Genomic DNA, 22,630 nt, shown 5'->3' with positions numbered 1-22,630 from the left:
TTTGAAATGTTTTGAGATACAAAGCTTTTATCTTTCTAGAAGATATATTCATTTACCAATCTTCTTGGAACTATTCATCTATGTTCCTTTTTTTCTAGGTAGAATCATTCATACACTATGATTTAAAAAAAAAAAAGTACCAAGTCAGGCATGACACCTTGCTTTCTATTGAGCAATATGCACAAATCCTGTAAATAAATAGGTGAGAAATCCCAAGTGGGCACCCAGCTCTATTTAGAGTTTCCTGGAGCATATGTAATTATGAGGTTTGCCCTTTCTACAGTTCTTGATTTGCCATTTCCCTTGTCTTTGAACCAAAACACAGTTCTTGCCAGGCTTTGACCGTTGAGGGGGCCCTCTCTTCCAGTTGGTGAAGGTGACAGGTTCACCACCAATCCATTGCCAGAGGCCAGCATGCACTTGGTCATTCAAACCTAATGTGAACCAAAAGAATGTGCCAAAGGATTTTATTACATTTATGCTCAGATATTTATCAGTCTGTTGTAACTACATATAGACTACAGTAACTACATGTAAACATGAATCTAGGATCTAAAACATGAAATAGGAACCAGGAGGCCTATAGGACACAATTAAGAGGACCTCCCTGGTGACGCAAGGGGTTAAGATGCAACCTATGAAGCTATCTGCAGCCACTGCAGCGTGAATTCGATCCCCAGCCAGGGAGCTACCCACATGGTGCAGCAGACCTCTCCTGACTCGCCCTCTGCTCCCCTCAGCAGTGTATTTCAGTCAATCTGCCTGTTCTGTTACCCACTCTGTCTCGGGTGAATCCCCTCATCCCCACATCTCTGGCCTGTGCCCCAGTTTTTGTATGCACAAACTTTAAAAAAGAAAAAAAGACACAATTAAGAACTTAAGGCTGATCCAAATCCAAATCCTAGCTCTACCTGGCCAGTAAGTTACTTAACCACTGTGAGTTTTCGTTTCTTTGTCCAAGAAATGGGAATAAAAGTGAAACATCTGTTTTAAGGATGAAAAAAGATAATGGGTAGCGTAAAGATGAAGCTCGTGCCATGTGTTCAATGAATGGCAGCTGTTATTATTCAGATTATCCTAAAGCAGAACTCTTATCACAGAGAAACAGATACACTCTTGTCTATTGTTCTTCTTTCTTATTATCAGATGCCTTGGTTTTCATATTTGAAAGTAGCTTACTATGTGTTATTTTTAGTCTGAAGCTTAAGATCTTTTCAATCTGCTGCAATTTCAATAAAAGCATTTTTTCTCTACTTGACTCTCTACTCCCATTGGCAATTTTTGTAAATCACATCTTACTGTTGTAAAGTTCTTGTAATTTTCCTTAAAGAAACAATTCTCTGCCTCACTTTTTTTCATAATAGAAATAAAAGGATTAAAATGAGAAAAGGATTTTCTTGAAATAGCATGATCTGACATCTGTGAAACCAAATTTTAGAGTGAAAACAGTTTTAGTTACATAGCATATTACCTTTTTCCAGCTGACTCTCAGTCAATATTTTTGGAGAGATTAAAATGAAGTGCTTTTGGTTAGGGTCAATCAATTTCCTTCTGGATTGTTTCCTTGAATTATTGATCAGGATATGCTATGCTTAAGTACATTGTAAGGATAGAATCAGTCATGGTGGATGTATACAATATTATCCTCCAGCCTTCATGCACTTAGATAATTTCTGAATTCAGACACTCACTGAGTACTACAGAAATTTTGAGAAGCCAAGACTGCGTTTATCATAGTTTCCTTAAATTCAATTATTATAGTTTCCTCAAATAAAATGCCTTCAAGAGGAGACAGTAAGAACACTAGGTTGAGGTCCCCTGAGAATTCTATCTTTAAATTAAATAGATTTGTATTGTGGTATTATTGAAAAGAAAGGTGTTATTGTTAAAATAGTAGAAAATATTAAAATTTCAGAAGAGAAACCAATTAAGATCACCTAGAATTCTTATGTGGAGGTTAAACATCTCATTCTTTAGCATATTTCTTTTATGTATCTATGTGAATGCATTGCGTAGGCTTTAAATATAGAATGTATATAAATTTGTATATAAATGTATATAAATTTTTTTTAAATTACTTCAGGTTTCAAAAGACTACAGGCGCTCCCTTTTCACTTAATACCTTGCCAAAAATGCAATACTTTACATATTTTATTCATAGTATGCACCAAGTATATATTTATGCAATGAATTGATAAACATAAGGCAATTGATCACATCTTTAATATTTAATTCCTTACTAAAGCACTAAATATTAAATATTTCTTCAGATGGTTATACTATATTTTATTTAACCATCCCCTTTTTATAAGCAATATCAAATTTTTTACTTTTAGAAACAGCATTTGTTGGATTCCTTTCCTATCTGTCTAACCACATCCTTTATAAATGTCTAGAAAAGATTATGTCAAAGTTTTCAGGTGAGCCTTAAAAATCAGACTATCTGGGGCCTCCCCAGTGGTGCAGCAGGTTGAGTGCAGCGCTGTGAAGCTGTCCAAGGCCTCTGCAGTGTGGGTTCAATTCCCGGCCAACCAGGGAGATACCCACATGGTGTAGCAGACCTCTCCTGCCTCGCCAGCTGCTCCCCTCAGCAGTGCTTTCAGTCTGTCTGCCTGTTCTGCTCCCTGCTCTGTCTCTGGTGAATACTCTCACCCTTCTGTGCTTCTGGCCTGTACCCCAGCTCTTGTATAAATAAATAAATCTTTAAAAAAAAAAATCAGATTCTCTGGCCATCTAACAATTGCTTGTTACTGTGAACCAAAATCATTTGGACCCTGGAAGGAAGATGTTCTCTGTGCATTCACGCTTTCCTTCTCTGTGCAGCAATAGGACTTACCTATCCAAAAAGGCTTTCTTCCACTAATGTCCCAGAGCCATCGCATATGCCGCCTGGAGAGGACTGTCACAAGGCTGCCCAGGTAACTACATATAAACAGATGAAAATAAGTGCTTCAGTGACCGGAGTTCAACATTTATGCTGATATGTAATGCAAACAGGAAATCAAAACCAGTTTAACATAGAAAAAGGTACATATGTTGAAAGAACTGTCCAAGATTTTAATATTCTAGTTTTCTTTATATAATGAGTATCTATGGGGTAGAGGTAGGTGATGGGAAAGAAGTGATGGTTTATTACAGCATCTTGATTTTAAGCACAGATTCAACATGTTTTAAACATTGTTTGGAAAATTGGAAACTGCCTCCTTATGAAGATGAAATACTTAATGCCAAAATATTACACTTTCACGGGAAGTTATTTCTAAATGGCACACATTTGGCAATTATCCAGTTAAGCTGATCAGATAAAATTTGTTGAACTTGGTGTGTCAAAACATGTAAACAATTGTGACTCTTCATCACACCCAAGTGAAATGAGTATGGTTTCACTATTAAACCATCACACCTGTCCTTTCAAATGTAAATAAATATTATTTCCCAAACAGAATTATTTATGAACTATTTTTGTAGCTAGCTGAAATATTTCTATAGGCAATATTTGATTGCATCTAATTCCCTAACAAAGCTCACTAAAAGTTCTTTTACAGAATTCTTTCAATAAAAGCCAACAGATTGTCATTTCTTTCCCCCTTCTCCTCCTCTATTTTTAATACAAAAAGTTTAAAATCAGAAACAAAATCACTATAATCTTCTTGCTTGGCTAGTATACATTAATAAGAAAAAGTTTAGACAACTGGTGAATTGAATTTTATTCATTTTGCCCAGGTCTTTCAAAAATTTAGATCCACTTCTCTGCTTTCCCAGATAACATATAGTGAACATAATTTATTTATATCAATGATTTTTTTCCTATTAATAGCTGTACTTTACTGTTCCATAACGCAGTGGTGACTTCAAGGCCTTCTGTGATATGTCACAAATGGCCCCAGGCTGATGGATTTGAGTTTGGGGACTGGGTTCTGACCTCATTATTTACTGTCAGCTCCTGTCTGACAGTTATAGCAGCTATGATAACACATTTTCTTCCCTCCTTCTCATATCCAAAATGGCAATTCTAATACACCAAGGAGTTAGAGGACAAATATCAAATGTTTATTAAATGTGAGGTAAGGAGGATTTCAGGGGCTGCCACAGCCAGTAATTTGACAGAGTGTAGGAGATGGGTTTCACTTTCTACTCTGTGCTAATTCCCTTTGAGATGCAACTTTGCACCCTCAACTTCATCATCAGGAAGTAAAAGGTTTAATTCAAGGATATTTAATATCTCCTTCTTTTAAGATTATTGAAATTATCATAAAAATGACTTTTTTATCTACTCAAATACTAATTTGATGTCCTTTTTGACTCTTTAAGAAGCAAAGAAAAAAAAAAGACCCAAAAGAATGAAAGGAGAAAATAGCTGTGTTTAGAATGGGTAAAATGTTAGAGCACAATTATTTACAAAAGAAATATTTAGGCACTCGTAAGTTGATTATTTTACAAAAATATTTTTCCTTTTCTTGTATGTCCACATACATATAAAATACAATGGACATTATTTATACACATATATCTCTATAAATATAAAAATAAAGTATAGAGATAGTAACCTTTTGACAGCTTTGTAATTTTAAGACATCCAAAGTATTATATTAAAAGAAGGAACCTTATTTTTTTTTCTAGTTACAGAAATAGACATCTACTTCTTTGAAATGTTTTGATTAAGTATAGATATATTTTGGAGTGACTCTTTAAGGAAAGGCCAGCAGGGGTTCCAGACACTCCTGTGGGAAAACAAAATGGTTTCATAGATAATGATCTATAATAATAGAATTACCAAATGTACAGTGATTGCCTAAGGAAATGAGCAGATGAGATTACAATATGTAAATTTAAGAAATACCTAATCTAGGAGTCTGGCTCCTCTAGGTTAAAAAAATAATAAAACACCAATGAGGAGGAAAGGAGATTGTAGATAAAGACTGAGCTGAGTTAGCAATCTGATTAGGGACAAGGGATAAGGTAAAATTTGCTGCTCTTGAAACAAGTTGCTATAAAAGACCTCATAGAAGATGGTAAGGTAGCAAGTGAACCTGAGGAAACAGCTCAGAATTGACAACGAGACCAAATTAAAAATTAAACTAGATAAGTAGCAATTTGAATGACAGAATTCTGACAGAAATCTGATAGAATCTAAGACCATTTCCTAGAAAAATACTTCATGAGAAGGCAAATATCCAGGCTACAAAATGTTGAAACTGTGAATTTTACGTCATAAGAGGAATTGATCATTCCCAAAAATATCTATTTTTCCAGCCCAAGGGGTTTAGATGAAGAGTATAAAATGAACCTGAAACATGAATGAATGAAAGGAAGCAGTGCAATCTTTAGGATGAATAAAAACATGTTGAATGTTATCAGAGCATTTGGGATTCTAAGAAAAAATTACGCTGAGAAGATGCATGGCCACATTCCTCTGAGATTGATTGATTCAAAGGAAACTGGAGATATTATCATATTTTGTTAACCTCTTTTACATACCCTAGAATACCATCAGAAATGTTATTTGAATTCTGTTTTAATTTATTGACCAATTTGGTCAATAGATGTGAAATCTGAGTTTATATTACTGATAAATATATAGTCACTTCCTAAAATTTAATAGAAAAACTCTGGTTGTCTCTAAATCTCTTGTTCCAAAACCTTTCTCAGTTTTACATGTAAAGGAAATCACAGTTCATTTAAAATGATTCCCTAAGTTATCAAAATAATTTAAAGAAATTTGTTCTGAACCTTCTCATACTATCACGTTTGATCTGTTACACATGACCATACATTCCCTTGAATTAATGGGGAAGATGGAAAACTTAATCACTATTATAGTAGATTTTATAAGTTTCTTCTACAAGAGATCTGTGTATTTATACGATATCTAAGTACCATTTTTCTTCCTATATATTCAATCAATGAATATTGCTTGCAACTCATTATATTTAGGTCTAGAAATTTTTTAATTGGACCTATAGTAGGATACCAACTCAGTGAGAGCTTAATTATGCAATTTAAATTCAGTGTACTTTACATTCTTGATAGAACTTTGTGAAAAGGGGCTATAGAGAGTAATAATCAGGTGTATAATAAACTCATGGATGTAAAATGTAGGTTTTGGAATTTACCATATAGGATAGCTGATGTGGAAAGTTAAGTATCAGCTCACTGATGAATGAGGAATGATTTAGTTATTGGGTTGTAGGGTCAGTACTAGAGGAATAATACTTAAATGTGTAATATGGTCTAGACATTTCCGATACAAAAAATGCCAATATTTATTGAATGACTCTATAAACTCAAAACTTGATTTACCTTAGGTTTGCCTTACATTTCCTTCCCAAACTTAGGATCCATAATTCAATAAAAATCTGAATATGTCTTTGCTATGAAAGACATAAAGGTATTAACATAATTGTGAAAACCTCTTTAGACTAACCCAACACAAAGTTAAAATAAGTCTGTTGTCAATACACTTTACATGTGGTATCTCCTGTACTTATGGAATTATTTGGGGGAATAAAATTTAACAAATAAGTCCCGTCTCTCCCATTTACTTGTTTTTATGACCGCAACAAGCGAGTTGCTTCCCAAAATCTCTTTATCTATAAAATGTAGCTATTAATACCCACTTCCCTCACAGAAATGATGGGAGGATCAAATAAGCCAATCATTTGAAATAATTCTGTAAACTGTAAAGTGTAATATAAAAGTAAGGTGCTAATACAAGGGGGCACATAGAATGAAGTCAGGCAGTATAAAGCGTCATGGTGTGAAGGTGCTTAAAACCTAGTTGCAGATGAAGTCAGATTAAATGCATGACAAAGTAGCCAGGCTTTCAAATTAATTTAGACTTTTGCTCAGAGGACAAAGGTTTAAAATACTTTGCTTAACTATTGTCTTATTTTCATGCAACTTTATTTGAACCGGACATTTGGGAAAGCTGGAGGATGAGGCCAGAGTTGCTTTTACTTGTGGCCAACAGTCTGTCCACCGCCACTGTGCTGTTTGCTGGGAGAAGTAACTGTTATCTCCCCATGGGAGGAGATGGGGGCAGAGCCACACATTAGCCTCACACCCTCCTAGGGAGCTGGTTGCCAAAGCAGAGCTATTGGTTCCACTCTGGTCCCCTGGAGCTACTGGCCTGATTTCAGAAGCCTCATCACACAGTCAGAGGACCACTGGACAGAGGAAGAAACTGAAGGTCTGAGAGGGAAAGCTGTTTCCCTGTGTCTGGCTGAAATTTTGTTAAAGACCCTTTTTCAAAGGACTTCACTCATTTTGCCCTCAGAAATCTGAGAACAAAAACATTAATTTCTATCCCAGGAAAGGTGTTGCAATAGTTAAAATAATACTCTCAGTATCTTTTATCTGACTTAAAATTGAGACCTAACCAATGTTTAGCAATCCACCTCAATGTACATTCTCAAAATCAGTCTTCAAGAATGAGCAATACATATATCATATACGAAATATCACATGTCTTAGAGAATTTGGGACCTTTCTGGATCATGATCATGTTTATTTAAATTCTCTGGGGAGGACCTGTGGTGTTAATTTTAGATTTTGCACCCTAGTGCCCAGGACAATGCCAGGCACATGGTGGACCCTCAATAAATATTATTAAAGCAATTAATTAATTGGTTTCAGCCTTAAGTTTAACATTGGAATAAGTAAACTGTACAATATTAACATATATAAGAAGAATCCCTTTTTAACTAAGTTTGCTACTCTTTGTATTCAGCATTAAAACCCAGCTGCAAATAAATGGACAGATGAAATAAAATTAAAAGATAAAATAAAATTAAAAGATAAAATAATAAAATACTGGGGGACTCAGAGAGAGTAGCCAACATGAAGCATCAGTGACATTATTCTAAGCTGCTATAATTTTGTAAGAAACCATTCTGACACCAAAGAGCTATCAGATCATAATCTCTGAATAAAGAAGTGTCCTTCTGACAAAAGACACTTGCTTATTTCAGAATAACATCAGGAATGGATGGAAAGCTATCACTCAAAAAACATGGAACAACCAGTAAAAACATCATTACAAGAGAGTAAATGTTACTTGTACTCTTGTTTGGGATTTACTGTAAGATGAATGAGGCTGCTTCCAAACTTGGGGTTTGGGCATTCTGTTCCTCTGTTAACTTATATTTTACCCAAAAATCCCAGCAGCAATCTGATCTTAATAACCTTGGTAAGAGCACAACTGCACTTCTGTACTTGTACTCATTTGTGTTAGTAGAGAAGCCATATCTTCCCTTGGGTAGCTTGTTGCAATCTTCATTTAGCTCAGTGAACTTTTGATTCCATATAAAAGTTCTTTTCTTAAGGAAGACAAAAGATCTATACCACTATCCCTGAGTTTTCAGTGCATTGAGACAAATGCTAAATAACGGTGGGACATCTGGTTATTTTAGTGGAAGGATATATTAATTGTCCTTAACATATAGCATATGGGAATATATGTATTTAAGCAATGGTTATTTGTAAGATTAAAAATATATTTTAACTTATTTTAGATCACCAACTCACCAACAAAAACCTGTAAGTCATGACTAATTTCTATGTTGACCCCTACTCACAGTTAAGTCATGAAATACATCAGGGAAGAAGAGGGTGGTGGTTAATTTTATCAATTTTTAAATATACCTTTAAAATATTCTATTAGTATTTTTTAAAAAACTTATGTGTAACTTATAGACAATAAATGCATAAAGTTTTAAGTACTTAATTCTATCATTTTTAATAATTGCATATATCCATGTAATGACTCCCTGGAGGTAGACATAGAACAGCTCCATCATTCTGCATCCTACCTCATGTTACTTCCCAATCACCTCCTAATCATTGCCAGACAAAACAGCTTTTATTCTGATACCAACTAATCAGATTCTCCTAGTCACATAAATGAAAGCATACAGTATGTACTCTTTTTATTTGTGTTGCTTCATCTCTACATAATGTGTTCAAGATTCATCCACACAGTTGGAAGTTTCAGTAGCTCATTTAGTTTTATTGTTTATAAAAGAATTTATCAAAAAAAGAAAAAAAAATTCATCTATTCCCCTGGTGATAGAGAAAATATAAGGAACTCCTATACACCAATAACAAAAATACAAATGATCCAACTACTGTGGATATAAACAAGTTGCCATGAAATTCTGTAAATATGATTTTTTGAGAATTTTTTTTCTGTTGGACAAATACCTAGGAGTAGAATTACAAGGCAGATATATGTAATTGAAACTAGAGGGTAGATATATGTAATTTTATAAAATAAGTGCCAGACAGTTCTACAAAGCGGTTGCATCATTGTATACTTCCACCAACAATATGTAGTATTGTCACTGCTGTGATTTTAACTATTCTAGTGGGTATGAAGTAGTATTTCATTATAGTTTTAATTTTCATTTCCCTGGGGTTTAATAATAACAAACAACTTTTCATGTAATTATTGACCAATTGTCTGTCCTTCCTTATGAAATTTCCAAGTCACTTGCTATATACTTATTGCATTGTCATTTTGTTATTGATCTGTAGGAGCTTGTATTTCCTGGTTTTGAGACACTTATCAAATACCTGATTTGAGATTACCTTTTCCTTACTATCGGTGGCCATTTCATTTTCTTAATCGTGCTTTTAGATGAGCAAAACTTTTCTGAATTAGATGAAGTACAATCAGAAGGGATTTTCTAGTTTCAATTTCCTGCCATGGGTATATTAGTCTATTTCATTGTTTTGGATAATATTCAGGTAAACAAAGAGGAAGTTCAGGGATACGTACAAATGCATTTTAAAATCAATCTGGACTAGACAAATTTTGCCATTACTTAACCATAAGTCATCCTTCATGGAGTGTTCTGACCCTTTGTCTAACTTGCCTGCTAATGTAATCATCAATGCCTCTTACATCATCATAGGCCTGAAGCTATTAGACCTTTCATTGCTCTCTATTTTCAAATCAGTGGGTAGGAATGCCTATTCATTAAAAAAAAAAAAATTGTGAGCCTCTCCGGTGGCACAGCAGGTTGAGTGCAGCACTGTGAAGCTGTCCACAGCAGGTTCGATTCCCAGCTGGCCAGGGAGAAACCCACATGGCAAGGCAGACCTCCCCTGTCTTGCCCACTGCTCCCCTCAGCAATGCTTTTGATCCTTCTGCCTGTTCTTCCTGCTGTTTCTGGTGAATCTGCTCACCCTCCTGTGCCTCTGGCCTGTACCCCAGCTCTTATATAAATAAATAAAACTTTAAAAAAAATTCTTTAAAAAAAATAGTGCTGCTGACTCAGAAAAGCTTTCTGACTTTCTCCAAAAGATTGAAATAGATAAGCTAAAAGAAAATAGAATTGTGGCAAAAGCACAATTTTAACATAAAAGAGGAGCTAAGTCAAAATAAATTATCAATGTCACAAGCCAAATCCCATTCAGAGCTACAGAATTCCCTCCTGGCTCCTAAAACAAAGGTAGGTATTAGACAATCAACATTTGAGTGAATGAAGCACCCTACAGTTCCACTAGAAAACAGAGAAACAGTAGGGGAAAAAAAGCATTATTAAACATGAAATAGGATTTCTTACTTTTCCCTGCAAGCTCGGGCAGCTATGTCCCAGGTGCCTTTCTGCTCTGTGATCAAGGTGTGGCAGTATCCAGAGTGATGGTGCCACCCAGCTGGGCAGGATTTGTCTTCCACCTCCTGAAAAATAATTGTCCCATAGTCACATCATAATGGTTTTCTACAATCCAGAGTCTGGTCTCAGCATAGAGAGTCTTGTGTGTTCTCTTACTTCAACAGAGTGATTTTTTTCCACCAGGAAGGAGATCAACCACTCAATTTTCTTTTTTAAGATTTATTTTACTTATGCATCCAAGAAGTGGAATATAGGCCAGCGATGTGGTGGGGGTGATGAGAGGATTCAGAGACAGAGTGGGAAGCAGAACAGGCAGATTGACTGAAATACACTGCTGAGGGGAGCGGTGGGTGAGACAGGAGAGCAGTCTGTCAGGAGCAATGGGTGAGACAGGGAGGCTGTGCCATATGGGTTAGTTCCCTGGTTGGGGATCAAACTCATGCAGCAGTGATGCTGCAGTGACTGCTGATAGCTTCATTGTGCAGAGATTTAATCCCTTATGCTACCAGGGAGGCCCCCTAAACTCAATTTTCTACCTTGAAAAATGCAATGGCTTCTTACAGAAAAAACTAGTAAAATCAGCGAAGCTTCGATTTTATGCCTTTGATGAGATGAGTAAACATCTTAACCCATATTGATTTAACAGATACTTGTTAAATCACTAGCATTTTTCCCTCTGTGCCTTCAAAGTGTAACAAGAGGAGACAGATGTAGCGAGAGGTGATCCATCCTTCTCCATTTGCTTTTCATAAGGCACATTGCAACATTGCAAGTAATGGTACTTGGCACCTTGGTTTGGGGACTCCAAGCTTTCCACACAATCCCGTTGCACTGATACAGCTTTTGGAAGCTTTCTTCAAAATGGAAGAGTCCCTTCAGTTCTAGTGTGCAGTTCTTTGGAAATGATGGCAACCAGTCCTATGGGAAGGAAGGGCAATTTAGACATGACTTATTGTCAAGTTGATCACACACTTATCTCCTTTTGGGTCCTTATTTGTTGGGTAGCATTTGAATTGAGTATAGTGTCCTCAAGCTTGAAGGCTGTTTTATGGCTCAGCAAACAGCCCTTGTAAGGTGAATAAGAACTAAAAAGATTTTCATACCTGTCTGGGGAAGTGTGAATCAGTTGTGGATTCCATCTTATCTGCTTGAGGCAGTTCTGCCACTTTGAATGTCCTTTGTGGCTGACTAATAATGGATACTTTGGCCTTCCTTTTGCGAGTTAGGGAAATGTCATCTTCCATTTTCAGGGACACCATTCCATGATACTTGAGGAAATCAACAAATGACAATAAAGAAAAAACAAATACCAAGATAACAAAAAACCTCACTATAATGAGTAATTTAAAAATTAGATCAAAGCAAATAGATGAGAGGTTTTTTCCCTCCCCATCCAAGCATCTAAAATTTCAAAACAAGTTTTTCGAGAAATATGTAATTGTAAAAGGTAGAAAATAAACTGCGCCTAAATATTTCACATCCATAAGTACAAAAACCAAAGCAATTCTCTGTGTATGCTTACATTATAAATGATGTCTGTTCCATTTCTGTAAACAGAGGATGGATGAACCTGAAATCAACCGAGAACAAAATATGAACAAAATTGGCTAGAATAACAATTAGCAATAGGCTAAAACCTTTCCAGTGAGATCTTGTTAATGTCTACAGATTTTTTAAACATATGTTGCTGAAGATTTTCTTTTCTCAAATCACTGAAATTTTAAAAATCTCCAGGCCTAGTCACAACTTTTCAATGGTGATTCATACATTCATAGTCACAGTGACGGAGAAAAGACACCGTCTTTTGTTGGTACATGTTTAGTACACAGACACAAAACACACACACACTCATGTGGGTGTCTGTTTAGGATGCTGTGTTAATAAAGCCAAAAAAATGGTTTCCACATCCGAGATCACTTAACCTCCTTCTATTTCAGGGTCTCTGTTCCTTCCCTATCTGTCTTGATCACAGAAGGAACAAAGCAGAAATCATGTCCATGAGTCAATATATCCATCACCTCAATTAGTCCAATTAATGGGATGGAGCAGCATTATGATACTGGTATATAAAAGTCACTGCATGTTTGTGTGAGCAACCAGGACCCTCACTTACTATGAAGATCAAAACAGCTTCATCAGTGTTCAAAATACTTATTAAATATCTTGCTATTCTTAAATAAGCGATCCATGCATCAAATCCCAAAAGGTCCCCATCCTTACTGTTTCGCCATTCCCTTGGGTCCTAAGCCTCTTTCCAGAAAGATCTGCGGACTCAAAGCCCTGAAGGGCATCTCCCTTGATAACAGCTAGCTGCTTGGAAGGAGGAAGGGGTCTTCTTTGCAGATGAAGGGAACCAGAAGTGGTGGGTGAAGAAGACCCTGGGGACAGCGGGTGCCAAATGTCCTTCTTGTGCTTGTTTGGGCTGAATGAATATGAAGGATGGCACTGTCCTGGAGGCATGCAAGACAGCAGGTCAGTTCATTTTACACAAACAGATAAGTGATCACATCGAAACAGCCCCTGGAGCAGCTTGTCATTAAACTTAGATGGATGTTCTTCCCACCAGATGTTGCCTTTTTGCCATTTGCCAGAAACTCCTCTACTCTTCATCAGTTTCCATCCAGGAAATCTGTGCCCTTCTGCACATCCACAGGGTGATTATTAAGTCATGAAATTGATTTCATGAACCACAAGTGAAAATCATTGTCATAATTTTATAATTATACCCCATACTTGGAAAACAACCTTACTTTTCTTCATATAGTACTCAACAGAAAGATGTATCACTGACCAAGTATCATCCCGCAAACACTTCAAAGAATTCATCCTTTCCACATTCTCCTAGAGGCAGATAGTGGAATTGTTTAAAGATGTCAGTGAAATCAAGTAACAGTTACAGAATTTAGCATGATGGAACAAAGATCCAGTAAATTTGAATGGAGCTACTCCTACTAGAAAACTCATCAGTTTCTGAGAAGGCCTGAAAACAATCCAAACCCAGAACTCTCCCTGGGTATCTTATAATTAATGCATAAAGTGTGTGCTTCATGTATTTTGGGTACTTAATTGTACTTAATGTGAAAATTATACTGAAGAAATGAATTTGGTGGGGAAAGGGGTAGGGAGAGATGTTGGGGAAACATGAGCATCATAAAGGACAAAGAATGGAGTCTGATTTTACTGTCAAAAAACCAACGAGGAGATAATAGATTTCAGGTGGGGAAATCACACGGCCCAAAGCCTCGGCAAGTGTAAAATTGGGGCTGGTAAGACTGAGCACAGTAACAGACCTGCCGAATGCTAAATAGACAAATAAGTAGAAAGCATTTGGCAGGAAAAAAATAATCAGAGCACCAAGGACTTTGGCTGGTCTTTATTTTATTTAGTTCACAGGTTGTTCTATAGCACATACTATCAGGACCTATTTGGCTCTGCAACCCAAGGTTATTCATTAATATTCTCCAGCTGCTCCTGAATCCCCAAGCCAGCTGCATCTATTTTTCTCCAATTCCTTCCTCTTAGAATTTTCCTGGTCACACTACAGTGGGGGCTCAGATTTTAGGCATTAAAAGCTCTCTTTAACAGAGGAAGATAATTACAGCCCTACAAACTCTGGGGGAAAATAATTGTCGATAGATTCTCACCAACATTGTTTCCCCCTTGGTGAGAACAACAAACGGGGAGGAAAAAAAAAAAAAACAACTACAACACAGACTTGTTGCTTTTCTCAAACGATAGTTCTTAGCAGGAGGAAAACCACATGAAGCAGAAACCAGAATAAAGAGCCTACATCGTGGCTGTGGTTGCTTTCTTGATAAGAAATTAAGCATTTTGATTTGAAGGCGCTATCAAGCACGTTGGCTGTTGAAAGCAAGCAGCTACAGCGCCAGGACTGCTCCTGATTTCAAGATGAGGATCAAAAGAATACCTCCTTTTGAGTCCAAAATTTTCACTGCAGCTTTTGTCTTTGTGCCAAGAACCGCATTCACAGGGGAGTTCAGAATTACTTCAAAGACCTCATCATCTTCCTCTAATCCGTCATAGGTAATTGCTATATTCCACATCTTAGTTGACATTCCTACAAGAAGTAAACATTTTAATTACTCTTTAATTGCTATTTCAATCACCTAGGTGTCAGAGAAATATATTAATTAACATGTCTACAGCTAGTTGGTAGTAGCCTGAGTGAGCTATTGTACTACTACCAGCTCACTGAAGTCGTGCTGTTCTCCCAAATAATATTAAAAGACCACAATTTGTTCCTGGACAATGATGATTCCGTTTAAATGCAAACACTGTAACAAAAAAGTAAGCTGCATTATGCAAGGGATGAACAAAAAAAGAAATGGTTAGTAGGTGAGACCCAAGCTTTCATTTTTTTTTCCTAACCTGCCTCTTCTCCCCTTAAAAATAAACAAGTACTGCAATCTGAAAATCTTAAGTTTCAGAATCTTAAGATGTTGATGCAGACAGAAGTGATTATTGGATGGCACTTCATGCTATTCATGGAACCCTTGAAATGATTGATTTCTACAGACAGCTGCCTCCATCGGCTGCCCAGCTTTCTGAGCCCCTTTTAACCCCAAAATGCTTTTTATGATGATGTAATACTCAGTAGCTTGATCTCCTAGAATTTATGGGTTGGGGGTTCTAGAAGTAGTCTGAGCGAATTTTTATTCTGTCTGCCTCTATTCAAGGAGTTATAAACAATTTTGGTTCACAGTAGCTTTGTGAACTTAATTCAAGCCAGTTTGGATGCTACAAGTACAGCCCCTGCAATCCTGTCACCACTAAGATGGGTTAAAAACAACCTCCAAAGAACTAAATCTGAAAGCTGAAAGAAACTTTGAAGACTGTCTAACCCTAGCCAGTTCCTGATGTGAATTACTAGAACGCTCCCTGAGTTTTATTTAGGAAAGTGGCAACACAAAGAAATGAAAATATTATTTGTTGGGGGAAAAGAGATTTGAGTTTAAGAAAAAGGGGAGGAAGATAATAAAATTATACATTAGCCTGTTAACGGTAGTTTTGAAACCTTTACTATTGACTATGTGAGGCTTTTATTCCCATAAATTCCTCTATATAAGCTGTAGAATAATTTTTCTAGCCTTATCTTCTGAAAAAGCTGGGTTCTTTTTATCATGAAGATTGTTTTCTATAGATTTATTTCAATTTAGCTATGATCTAATCAAAGTCTCATCATTCAAACAGAATCTTATGAAAGGACACACTTTTCCTATTCTTGGCTGCACCTTGAGAGAAAAAGTTGCATGTATTTGGAATCATTGTAATTTAAAAAAAAGTTGATGGCTAATCCAAGTTTTCAGTAGCAACTGAATTCTTAAATCAATTACCTTAGCAGTCTTTGCAAAACAGAAATTGAAGCATCTAACAGAAAACACTGTATGGCTCCCAGCTCATGGATGTAATAATCAATCCATACATATTTATTTTTTGGGCCTGTGAAGTACTTACCTTTGCTTTAATTACTATGGAGAATACTAGAAGTATAACATTAGCCAGACTCTAATATAAGAGAGTTTAAAACTTCTTTGAAGAGATAAGATATAAATACAAGAAAAGTTAAGGATGCAAGCTACGTGTCACTGGCTGCAAGAAAACTACAGAATAGATAGTAAATACTATGCATAGGTGGGATCAAAGTTGGGAGAATTTGGAGAGAGGAAATGGAAAAACAACATTAGCAACAGCAGCTTTCAGCCAGACTGTGAGAGCCCTGGCATCCAGGTGACCAGGTTCAGACTTGAAACCACAGGCAAGGGGGAAGGCTCTTGAAAAGGAAAGTTTTAGAAAAAATGAAACAGTTTCATGTGTGCAGATTTAGTGGCCCAGGCAGATAAGCAGAGGGAGACCACATAGGCAGCTGAGATAAGAGGTTGAACAATAAAGAAAGCATATGAGTACTTAGATTTTTTTTTGAATATTCAGAGTGTTGTTTCTCAAAGTCCCAAAGTTAAGCCTTATTCCAGTAAAAACCAACAGAAAAAAATATTTCCAACTTCCAACTACCCTCTCAAGAATCATTTAAAAAAATTATTTTACCTCCATTCCCCGCCCCCCACTAAATCTCCAGCCCCCTCCGCACCAAAAACAAAGTTTTTGTAAGACCTTATGGAATTGAACCAGATGTTTAGGGAAAATCTACTCCAGGTTTCATTTTACTGCCTTTGATTTGCTTGCCTGCATTTCAACTTTGTCTCTAGGTGTGTACATAGCATCAACATTTTTAGGTTAATGAGATTGGAAATAAGAACTTTCTTGGTGTGTCTTTTTTCCTTCCCTCTTCCAAAATGCAAAATATTTGTTACTGAATTTATATGCAATTTCAGAAGCCTTGAACTGGCCTCCAGTTCCCACAAAATAAAAAGTGCTGAAGAAAGGAAAGAAGGTGTCATTTTATGCAGACATACCCCACTTTTCAGAGTAGGTCAATTCCTGGATATTTCCCTGCCAAGCAGATTTCCCTATTGAGAGGTATTTTCTCAATGTATTTTAGTTAATGCTACATTAGAGAGTTATCCTTTTGAAAAACATTTTGACGCCTAATGATGAAGTCTCAATTAAGAAGGTAGCAAACCTTTCAAGAATACATATTTTAAAGGAAAATAATTATTTTCTTAAGAATAGTTACACTTTGACTCACGATTACTTACAATAGCTGAATGCAGAGTAGTCAGGATGATTTTCTGGTCTGTTACAACAGCTCACTTGAGTAGATAGCTCACTAGACTGAAAAGTCATTGTTTCTCCCCAGCGCCCTCTCTATAGTTCTCAGATCTTACAATATCCCCATAACGTCTTTGATTATTCACTATTTCCTTAATAATCATGAAAGCTGCAGTTTTTTAAAAAATGAACAGATTGTTTTGGCCAAAGGGGGTCGGCTGGGAATGGGAACACCATGCCCAAAATAGCAAAGGATTAACATGTGAGTAAATAAATACAGAAACTCTAGATATGGGGAACTTTAAAATTCTCAAAATAAGACTTCAGTTTAGGGGCCTCCCTGGTGGCGAGGGCTTGAAGACAGCACTGTCAAGCTGTCACCAGCCACTGTAGCATAGAGTTCAATCTCTGGCCAGCCAGGGAGCAACCCACATGGTGCAGCAGACCTCTCCTGCCTCACCTGTTGCTCCCCTCAGCAGTGTGTTTGGGTGGATCTGCCTGTTCTGCTCCCTCCTCTTTCTGGTGAACCCTCTCATCCCCTGCTCCTTTGGCTTACACCCCAGTTCTTCTATGCATGGATAGATAAATCTTAAAAAAAAAAAAGACTTCAATTTAGGAAAGTAGTTCTAAAATCTCTAAAGAATATCTAAAATATTAAGACCATTTAGATCCCCTAGATGTCATTTGTGTCTACCCAAACACCTTATTAAAATCTTCTAGACAAATGGATATTTATCTTATCCAGTGGAAATTGCAGGACGAAGATTTCAGACTCCTCTGCTGGTCTACATTCCACTTCCAATCAATGCAAACAGGGGCTGCTCAAATCTACTGAAAATTAAATCAGATCTTGTCACAAACAGGTATCAAATGATAAAGATGACATATGATAAAGACTCTTGACTCTTGAAAAGAGGAAAGGTTGGAATTGCTTTAACATGAAGGCAAAGGGGCATAGTACAAACTGCACCAAATCTTTCCACTAGGGGGTTGACCAAAACACTAGCACCTGCAGCCACCAGAGGGTAAACATCAGCTACACGACCAGATAGCTCTGCCCAAGAATGTCTTCAACCTGAGTAACACACTCATGTAAGTGAGAATGGAAATATCACAGGAAGGAGGCCAAGACCCAAGTTTGGACTGTTGCATGTCAATATTAAGGTTCATGTAGTCTTGGTTATATTGTGTTGATATATGTTAAAGTCCTAACTCCCTGTACTTCAGAATGTGATCTTATTTGGAATAGTGGTCATTACAGATGAGCAATAGTTAAGATGAAGTCAGACTGGAGTTATCATAATCCATTATGACTGATGATCTTATTAAAAAGGGGAAATCTGAATGGACACACACACACAAACACACAGGCAGAACACCATATGGAGATGAAGGCAGAGCTCAGGGTGAAGCAGCAGAAGCCAAGTAACACCAAAGATTCCTGCAAAACACCGGAGCATGAAGGTAGGCATGGAACAAATTCCCTCTCATGACCCTCAGAAGGAATCAACCTCCCGGACACCATGATCTTGAACTTTTGGCCTCCAGAACGATGAGAAAATAATTTTCTATTTTTACATGACCCAATTCGCATCTATCATTAGGGAGTCCTAGCCAACAAACACAGTCATAAAATCCCACACTACTTATGGTGAACTGCACAAGGGTATTTCTTTTTTATGATTGGTAGATGGTTATTAATTTTGGCGTGGAATTTAGGCCATTTTGTTTTGCCCCAAGGCAAAACATCATGTGTCAGTAGCGGACAATGACAAGAGTTAGACTTGGCGGAATGTCCTCAGAGTGCACAACATGTCATCTGCAGGAGAGCTCAGAGCCACAAACTCTGACTGCTTCTCAAAGCTTTTTCCACTTCCCCTTGTTCATGGGATCCAGGTCCATCCCAGACCAGAGGGAAAGAGAGAACTGTGTATGCAGTAAGGGAGACTGACCTGTCCCATCTACACATGCCAGGTATGGCTCCAGTCCCAGGGCTTTAGATACAATTCCTCAAAAGTGTCACTTCTTCAGCCTGAAGTACTTCTTCTACCTGCTCAGAATACCATTTCTGCCAGGAAGTCTTCTAGGATTTTCCTTAGCCAGAACAATGCCTCATCCTTTTAGTCTCAATGTACTCTCAGTGAGTTCCATTTCTACATTTCTCGTATTATACAATGTCCTTGAGAGTGGACACCACGACCATGCTTTTGTGTTCCTTTTACTTAGCAACTCCTTTCCCACAAATTTAAGACAAAATATGGTCTAATTAATTATAATTATCCATGGAATCTCTTCATGTCAACTTAGTCCAAGAGATATCAATTTAAAATGTCCATAGGAATTCATGTGAATATGAAATTTGAAAATTTCTATCAAAGTATGAAGCAATTAAATAATTGCAACTTTGTGTCGGGAATTTAAATAATTTTTGAAATGACATTATCTTTTCTGGTTTTTTTTAGATATTTACTTTGCTATTTTATAGTTGTTATGTTATGACATTTTATTTCATTTTAAATAAATGATCACTCGTAATAAAGAAAAATATGAGGGGCAAAACCTTAAGTCCAAATTAATCTCTCTCAGAGGAAGTGATATAGTTCCCTGAGGAGTATATAGTTGGCTGAAGTTGTATCAAATGCTGCCTTCTCCATAATCTCCAGATTTTCTTGCAAAAACATGAACAAACTGTAGACAGTACGTACCTGGGTCAAACTGGACCAGTTTAGATGGAGTCAGTGTAAAATCTTTTCCAACTGCAGCTGACACTTGGTTGACCTTAAGAGGGAAGAATGTCTTTTTTTAATAAAAATGAATATTCTACAATAGAGAAACATCTAGTCTATATTAGATGAAACTAAATCTAGTCATATTATGCTAAACTCATGCTCTTAAATCTTATTTTAACATAAAGTATTTTTAAAAGTATAATAAACCATTTTAGTCTAGGCTACATAGACTAGAAAAAGTTAACTTTTTTCTAGACTAATACCAGTGGAAGTAAAAGTACAGATTTTTTTTTTTTTTGCTTCTTCTCTATTAATCATTCAGTTATTTCATTATTTTTTCTTTATCCCAGCCTGGTTTTACAATAATTCCACAGGAAAATAAAGGAGGAGCAGTACAAGCAGGCACCCCTGATAACCCATGTCAGAGTGAGCAGGCAGTTTTGAGGTATCCTGCAGGCTTCAGGCCACGTGAACTGAAACAAATCTGCTTCTTTCTCTGTTGGAATGAAGCCAGCCCTCTACATAGACAACATAGACAAGAACGAGCTCTGAAGAATAACAGACCTGGTGAACACAAAGGCAACCCACACCCTGGACCCCCAGAACTGAGGGCTTAGGAAGTTTCATCAAGTCACTCAGGGAAAAAAAAAAAAGTTCTACTTGAAAAAGACTATTGACTGATCCCCTGCTCCCTACCTTCAGAGCTAAAAATCAGAGGTAATTTAAGATCTCTGAAGTCATGACCTAAACTCCCCCATAGGAAGCTAAAGTATGTGTTAAGAATATGTGTCCTTGGCTGGTTTGAAAGAGGTCATCAAAGGAGAACCCTGTGTAAGCACAAGTGGCAGCAGTTACTCTGATATTTCTTTTAGACATTTAAGATAATCAGAAAGGTAGGTTAATGTGTTTCTTCACTTTTTCATAAAGGAATGAAATGCACAGTTACAAACTTGAAAGTTCCCTGTTTCTAGGGCCTTGGACATATCTCCATTTCAAATCAAAGGCACCCACATGGCAAGGCAGACCTCTCCTGCCTTGCCCGCTGCTCTCCTCAGCAGTGTATTTCAGTCAGTCTTCCTGTTCTGCTCCCCACTCTGTCTCTGGTGGATCCTCTTACCCCCCACATCTCTGGTCTGTACTCCAGCTTTTGTCTGCTAATGGGTCTGTGGTAGAAACATTTTCCTGAAGAAGGTTATCAGCTCCTAATCTTCCATTTGTTCTTTGTCTACAATGCCAAGGCTCCTCCTGAACAACCTTTTATTGTGAAAAGGCAGCCCATTGTACACCTGTATCCACCATATGCTGGAGGTTACATCTCCCTGCATGGTTCTTGCACGTGCAATTACCTAGTATTTACCACCACTGAGTTTACAGAATCCTGCGTGGGGAAAGGAGTGGTCTGAGGCAGGGCGGTTGGAAAAATCAGTCAGGTGAAATCACACGATTCAAGCTGGGACAAATAACACCAAGTGAAAGTACTTTCTTTCTCCTGCTCCCAGTTAAGTAGCCAAACAGACTAGCATAAAGCAGAAGGCTGTGTTCTGGGGAGAGTGGTCCCTGAAGGACTCAGGGCTGTGTTTGCTGAAGGCCTGCACACTCAGCTGGCAGGTTCCTGGTGTGCATTCAGCTTAAGTAGACAAAAGGTTCCATGTCATACCACGTATGTTCTTCCTGGCAAGGTGAATGGTGGCATGGCCCAAAACTCCCGACTAGAGCATATGGTGCTTTCTATGGAGGACCCGAGGATTATTAGAAAAACATCCAGGCAAATTCTTTCTTTTTCCATAAACAATCTGCTGGAAAATTATAAGGCATACCAAACTGCCTGGTGTTTTAATAACAATTCAGCATCAACAGATCTGAGAAAAAGCCTATGCTCGCTGGAAAGATAAACACTGAATCGGGATATGGTAGGATTTAAATGTAGAAGGTTCTGAAGTGAGCTGAATTTATCCTTATGATTGAGCAAACTGAGACACCACGTCCCTGACAAGCTAAGACCAATACCCTTTTATTAGGTCGAGGAGGGGAGTCTTCAAGGGTTGTTTCCTATCATTGGTATGAACAAGATTTTCACATACTCATTCGCCTGAAGTACTATTGTTAGAGTGATCCTATAACATCTTGCGATTCTAGAAGTCATATGTGGTGCTCCACAGTCTATGGAAAGAATAGGTATTGCCTATTGACAATGCCTCATGTTTCAGGGCGCCTGGACTGATTGATGTTCCCTTAGTTCTGTGTAACTCAGGTGACTCTTGAGCTAGGTTTGTCTCCTCTCCTGATTTACCTTATCCACTAAGATCACAGGAAGTGATCTGCTGCATATTAAGAGAAAGCTGTTTGGGAACTAAAATTTGGGTACCCCACAAAGTGATTTGCATACCACTTTTCTTTCCAAAACAGTTTGGCCCAAGTTTACTAGATTGAATCTATCTCCCTGCAAGATGAAATGTCAAAACTTAATGGTCAGATTTTAACACTAAAAATAAGTTTAAAATCGTATCTATGAGTAATGAATATAGATGAAGGGTGGAGGGACAAGATTTTTTACTTAATATGTCTAAACTAGTGTAACACCCCTACAATTTGACA

General features: G+C 37.2%; 1 protein-coding gene across 2 annotated transcripts in view; it reads right to left on the bottom strand.

Moving 5' to 3' along the window:
* Positions 1 to 234: 234 nt before the first annotated feature.
* Positions 235 to 22,630, bottom strand: part of LOC311173148 (FRAS1-related extracellular matrix protein 1-like) — a gene marked incomplete at both ends in the record, with an annotated part of 36,860 nt that continues 14,464 nt past the window's right edge. Inside the window, 9 exons of one of the 2 annotated variants that reach the window (XM_084236954.1) lie at positions 235 to 434; positions 2,837 to 2,922; positions 10,569 to 10,684; positions 11,409 to 11,537; positions 11,723 to 11,887; positions 12,142 to 12,189; positions 12,840 to 13,069; positions 14,548 to 14,697; positions 20,012 to 20,084. In XM_084236954.1, coding sequence (XP_084093080.1) covers positions 235 to 434; positions 2,837 to 2,922; positions 10,569 to 10,684; positions 11,409 to 11,537; positions 11,723 to 11,887; positions 12,142 to 12,189; positions 12,840 to 13,069; positions 14,548 to 14,697; positions 20,012 to 20,084 — 1,197 coding nt within the window. Of the gene's footprint in view, positions 435 to 2,836; positions 2,923 to 10,568; positions 10,685 to 11,408; positions 11,538 to 11,722; positions 11,888 to 12,141; positions 12,190 to 12,839; positions 13,070 to 14,547; positions 14,698 to 20,011; positions 20,085 to 22,630 lie in introns of those variants that run through there. The other variant, XM_084236955.1, reaches the window with a different exon arrangement.

This window comes from Talpa europaea (genome assembly GCF_964194135.1).
Source record: "Talpa europaea genome assembly, chromosome: 7".
NCBI lineage: Eukaryota > Metazoa > Chordata > Mammalia > Eulipotyphla > Talpidae > Talpa > Talpa europaea.
This window is presented reverse-complemented; position numbering and strand designations above follow the sequence as displayed.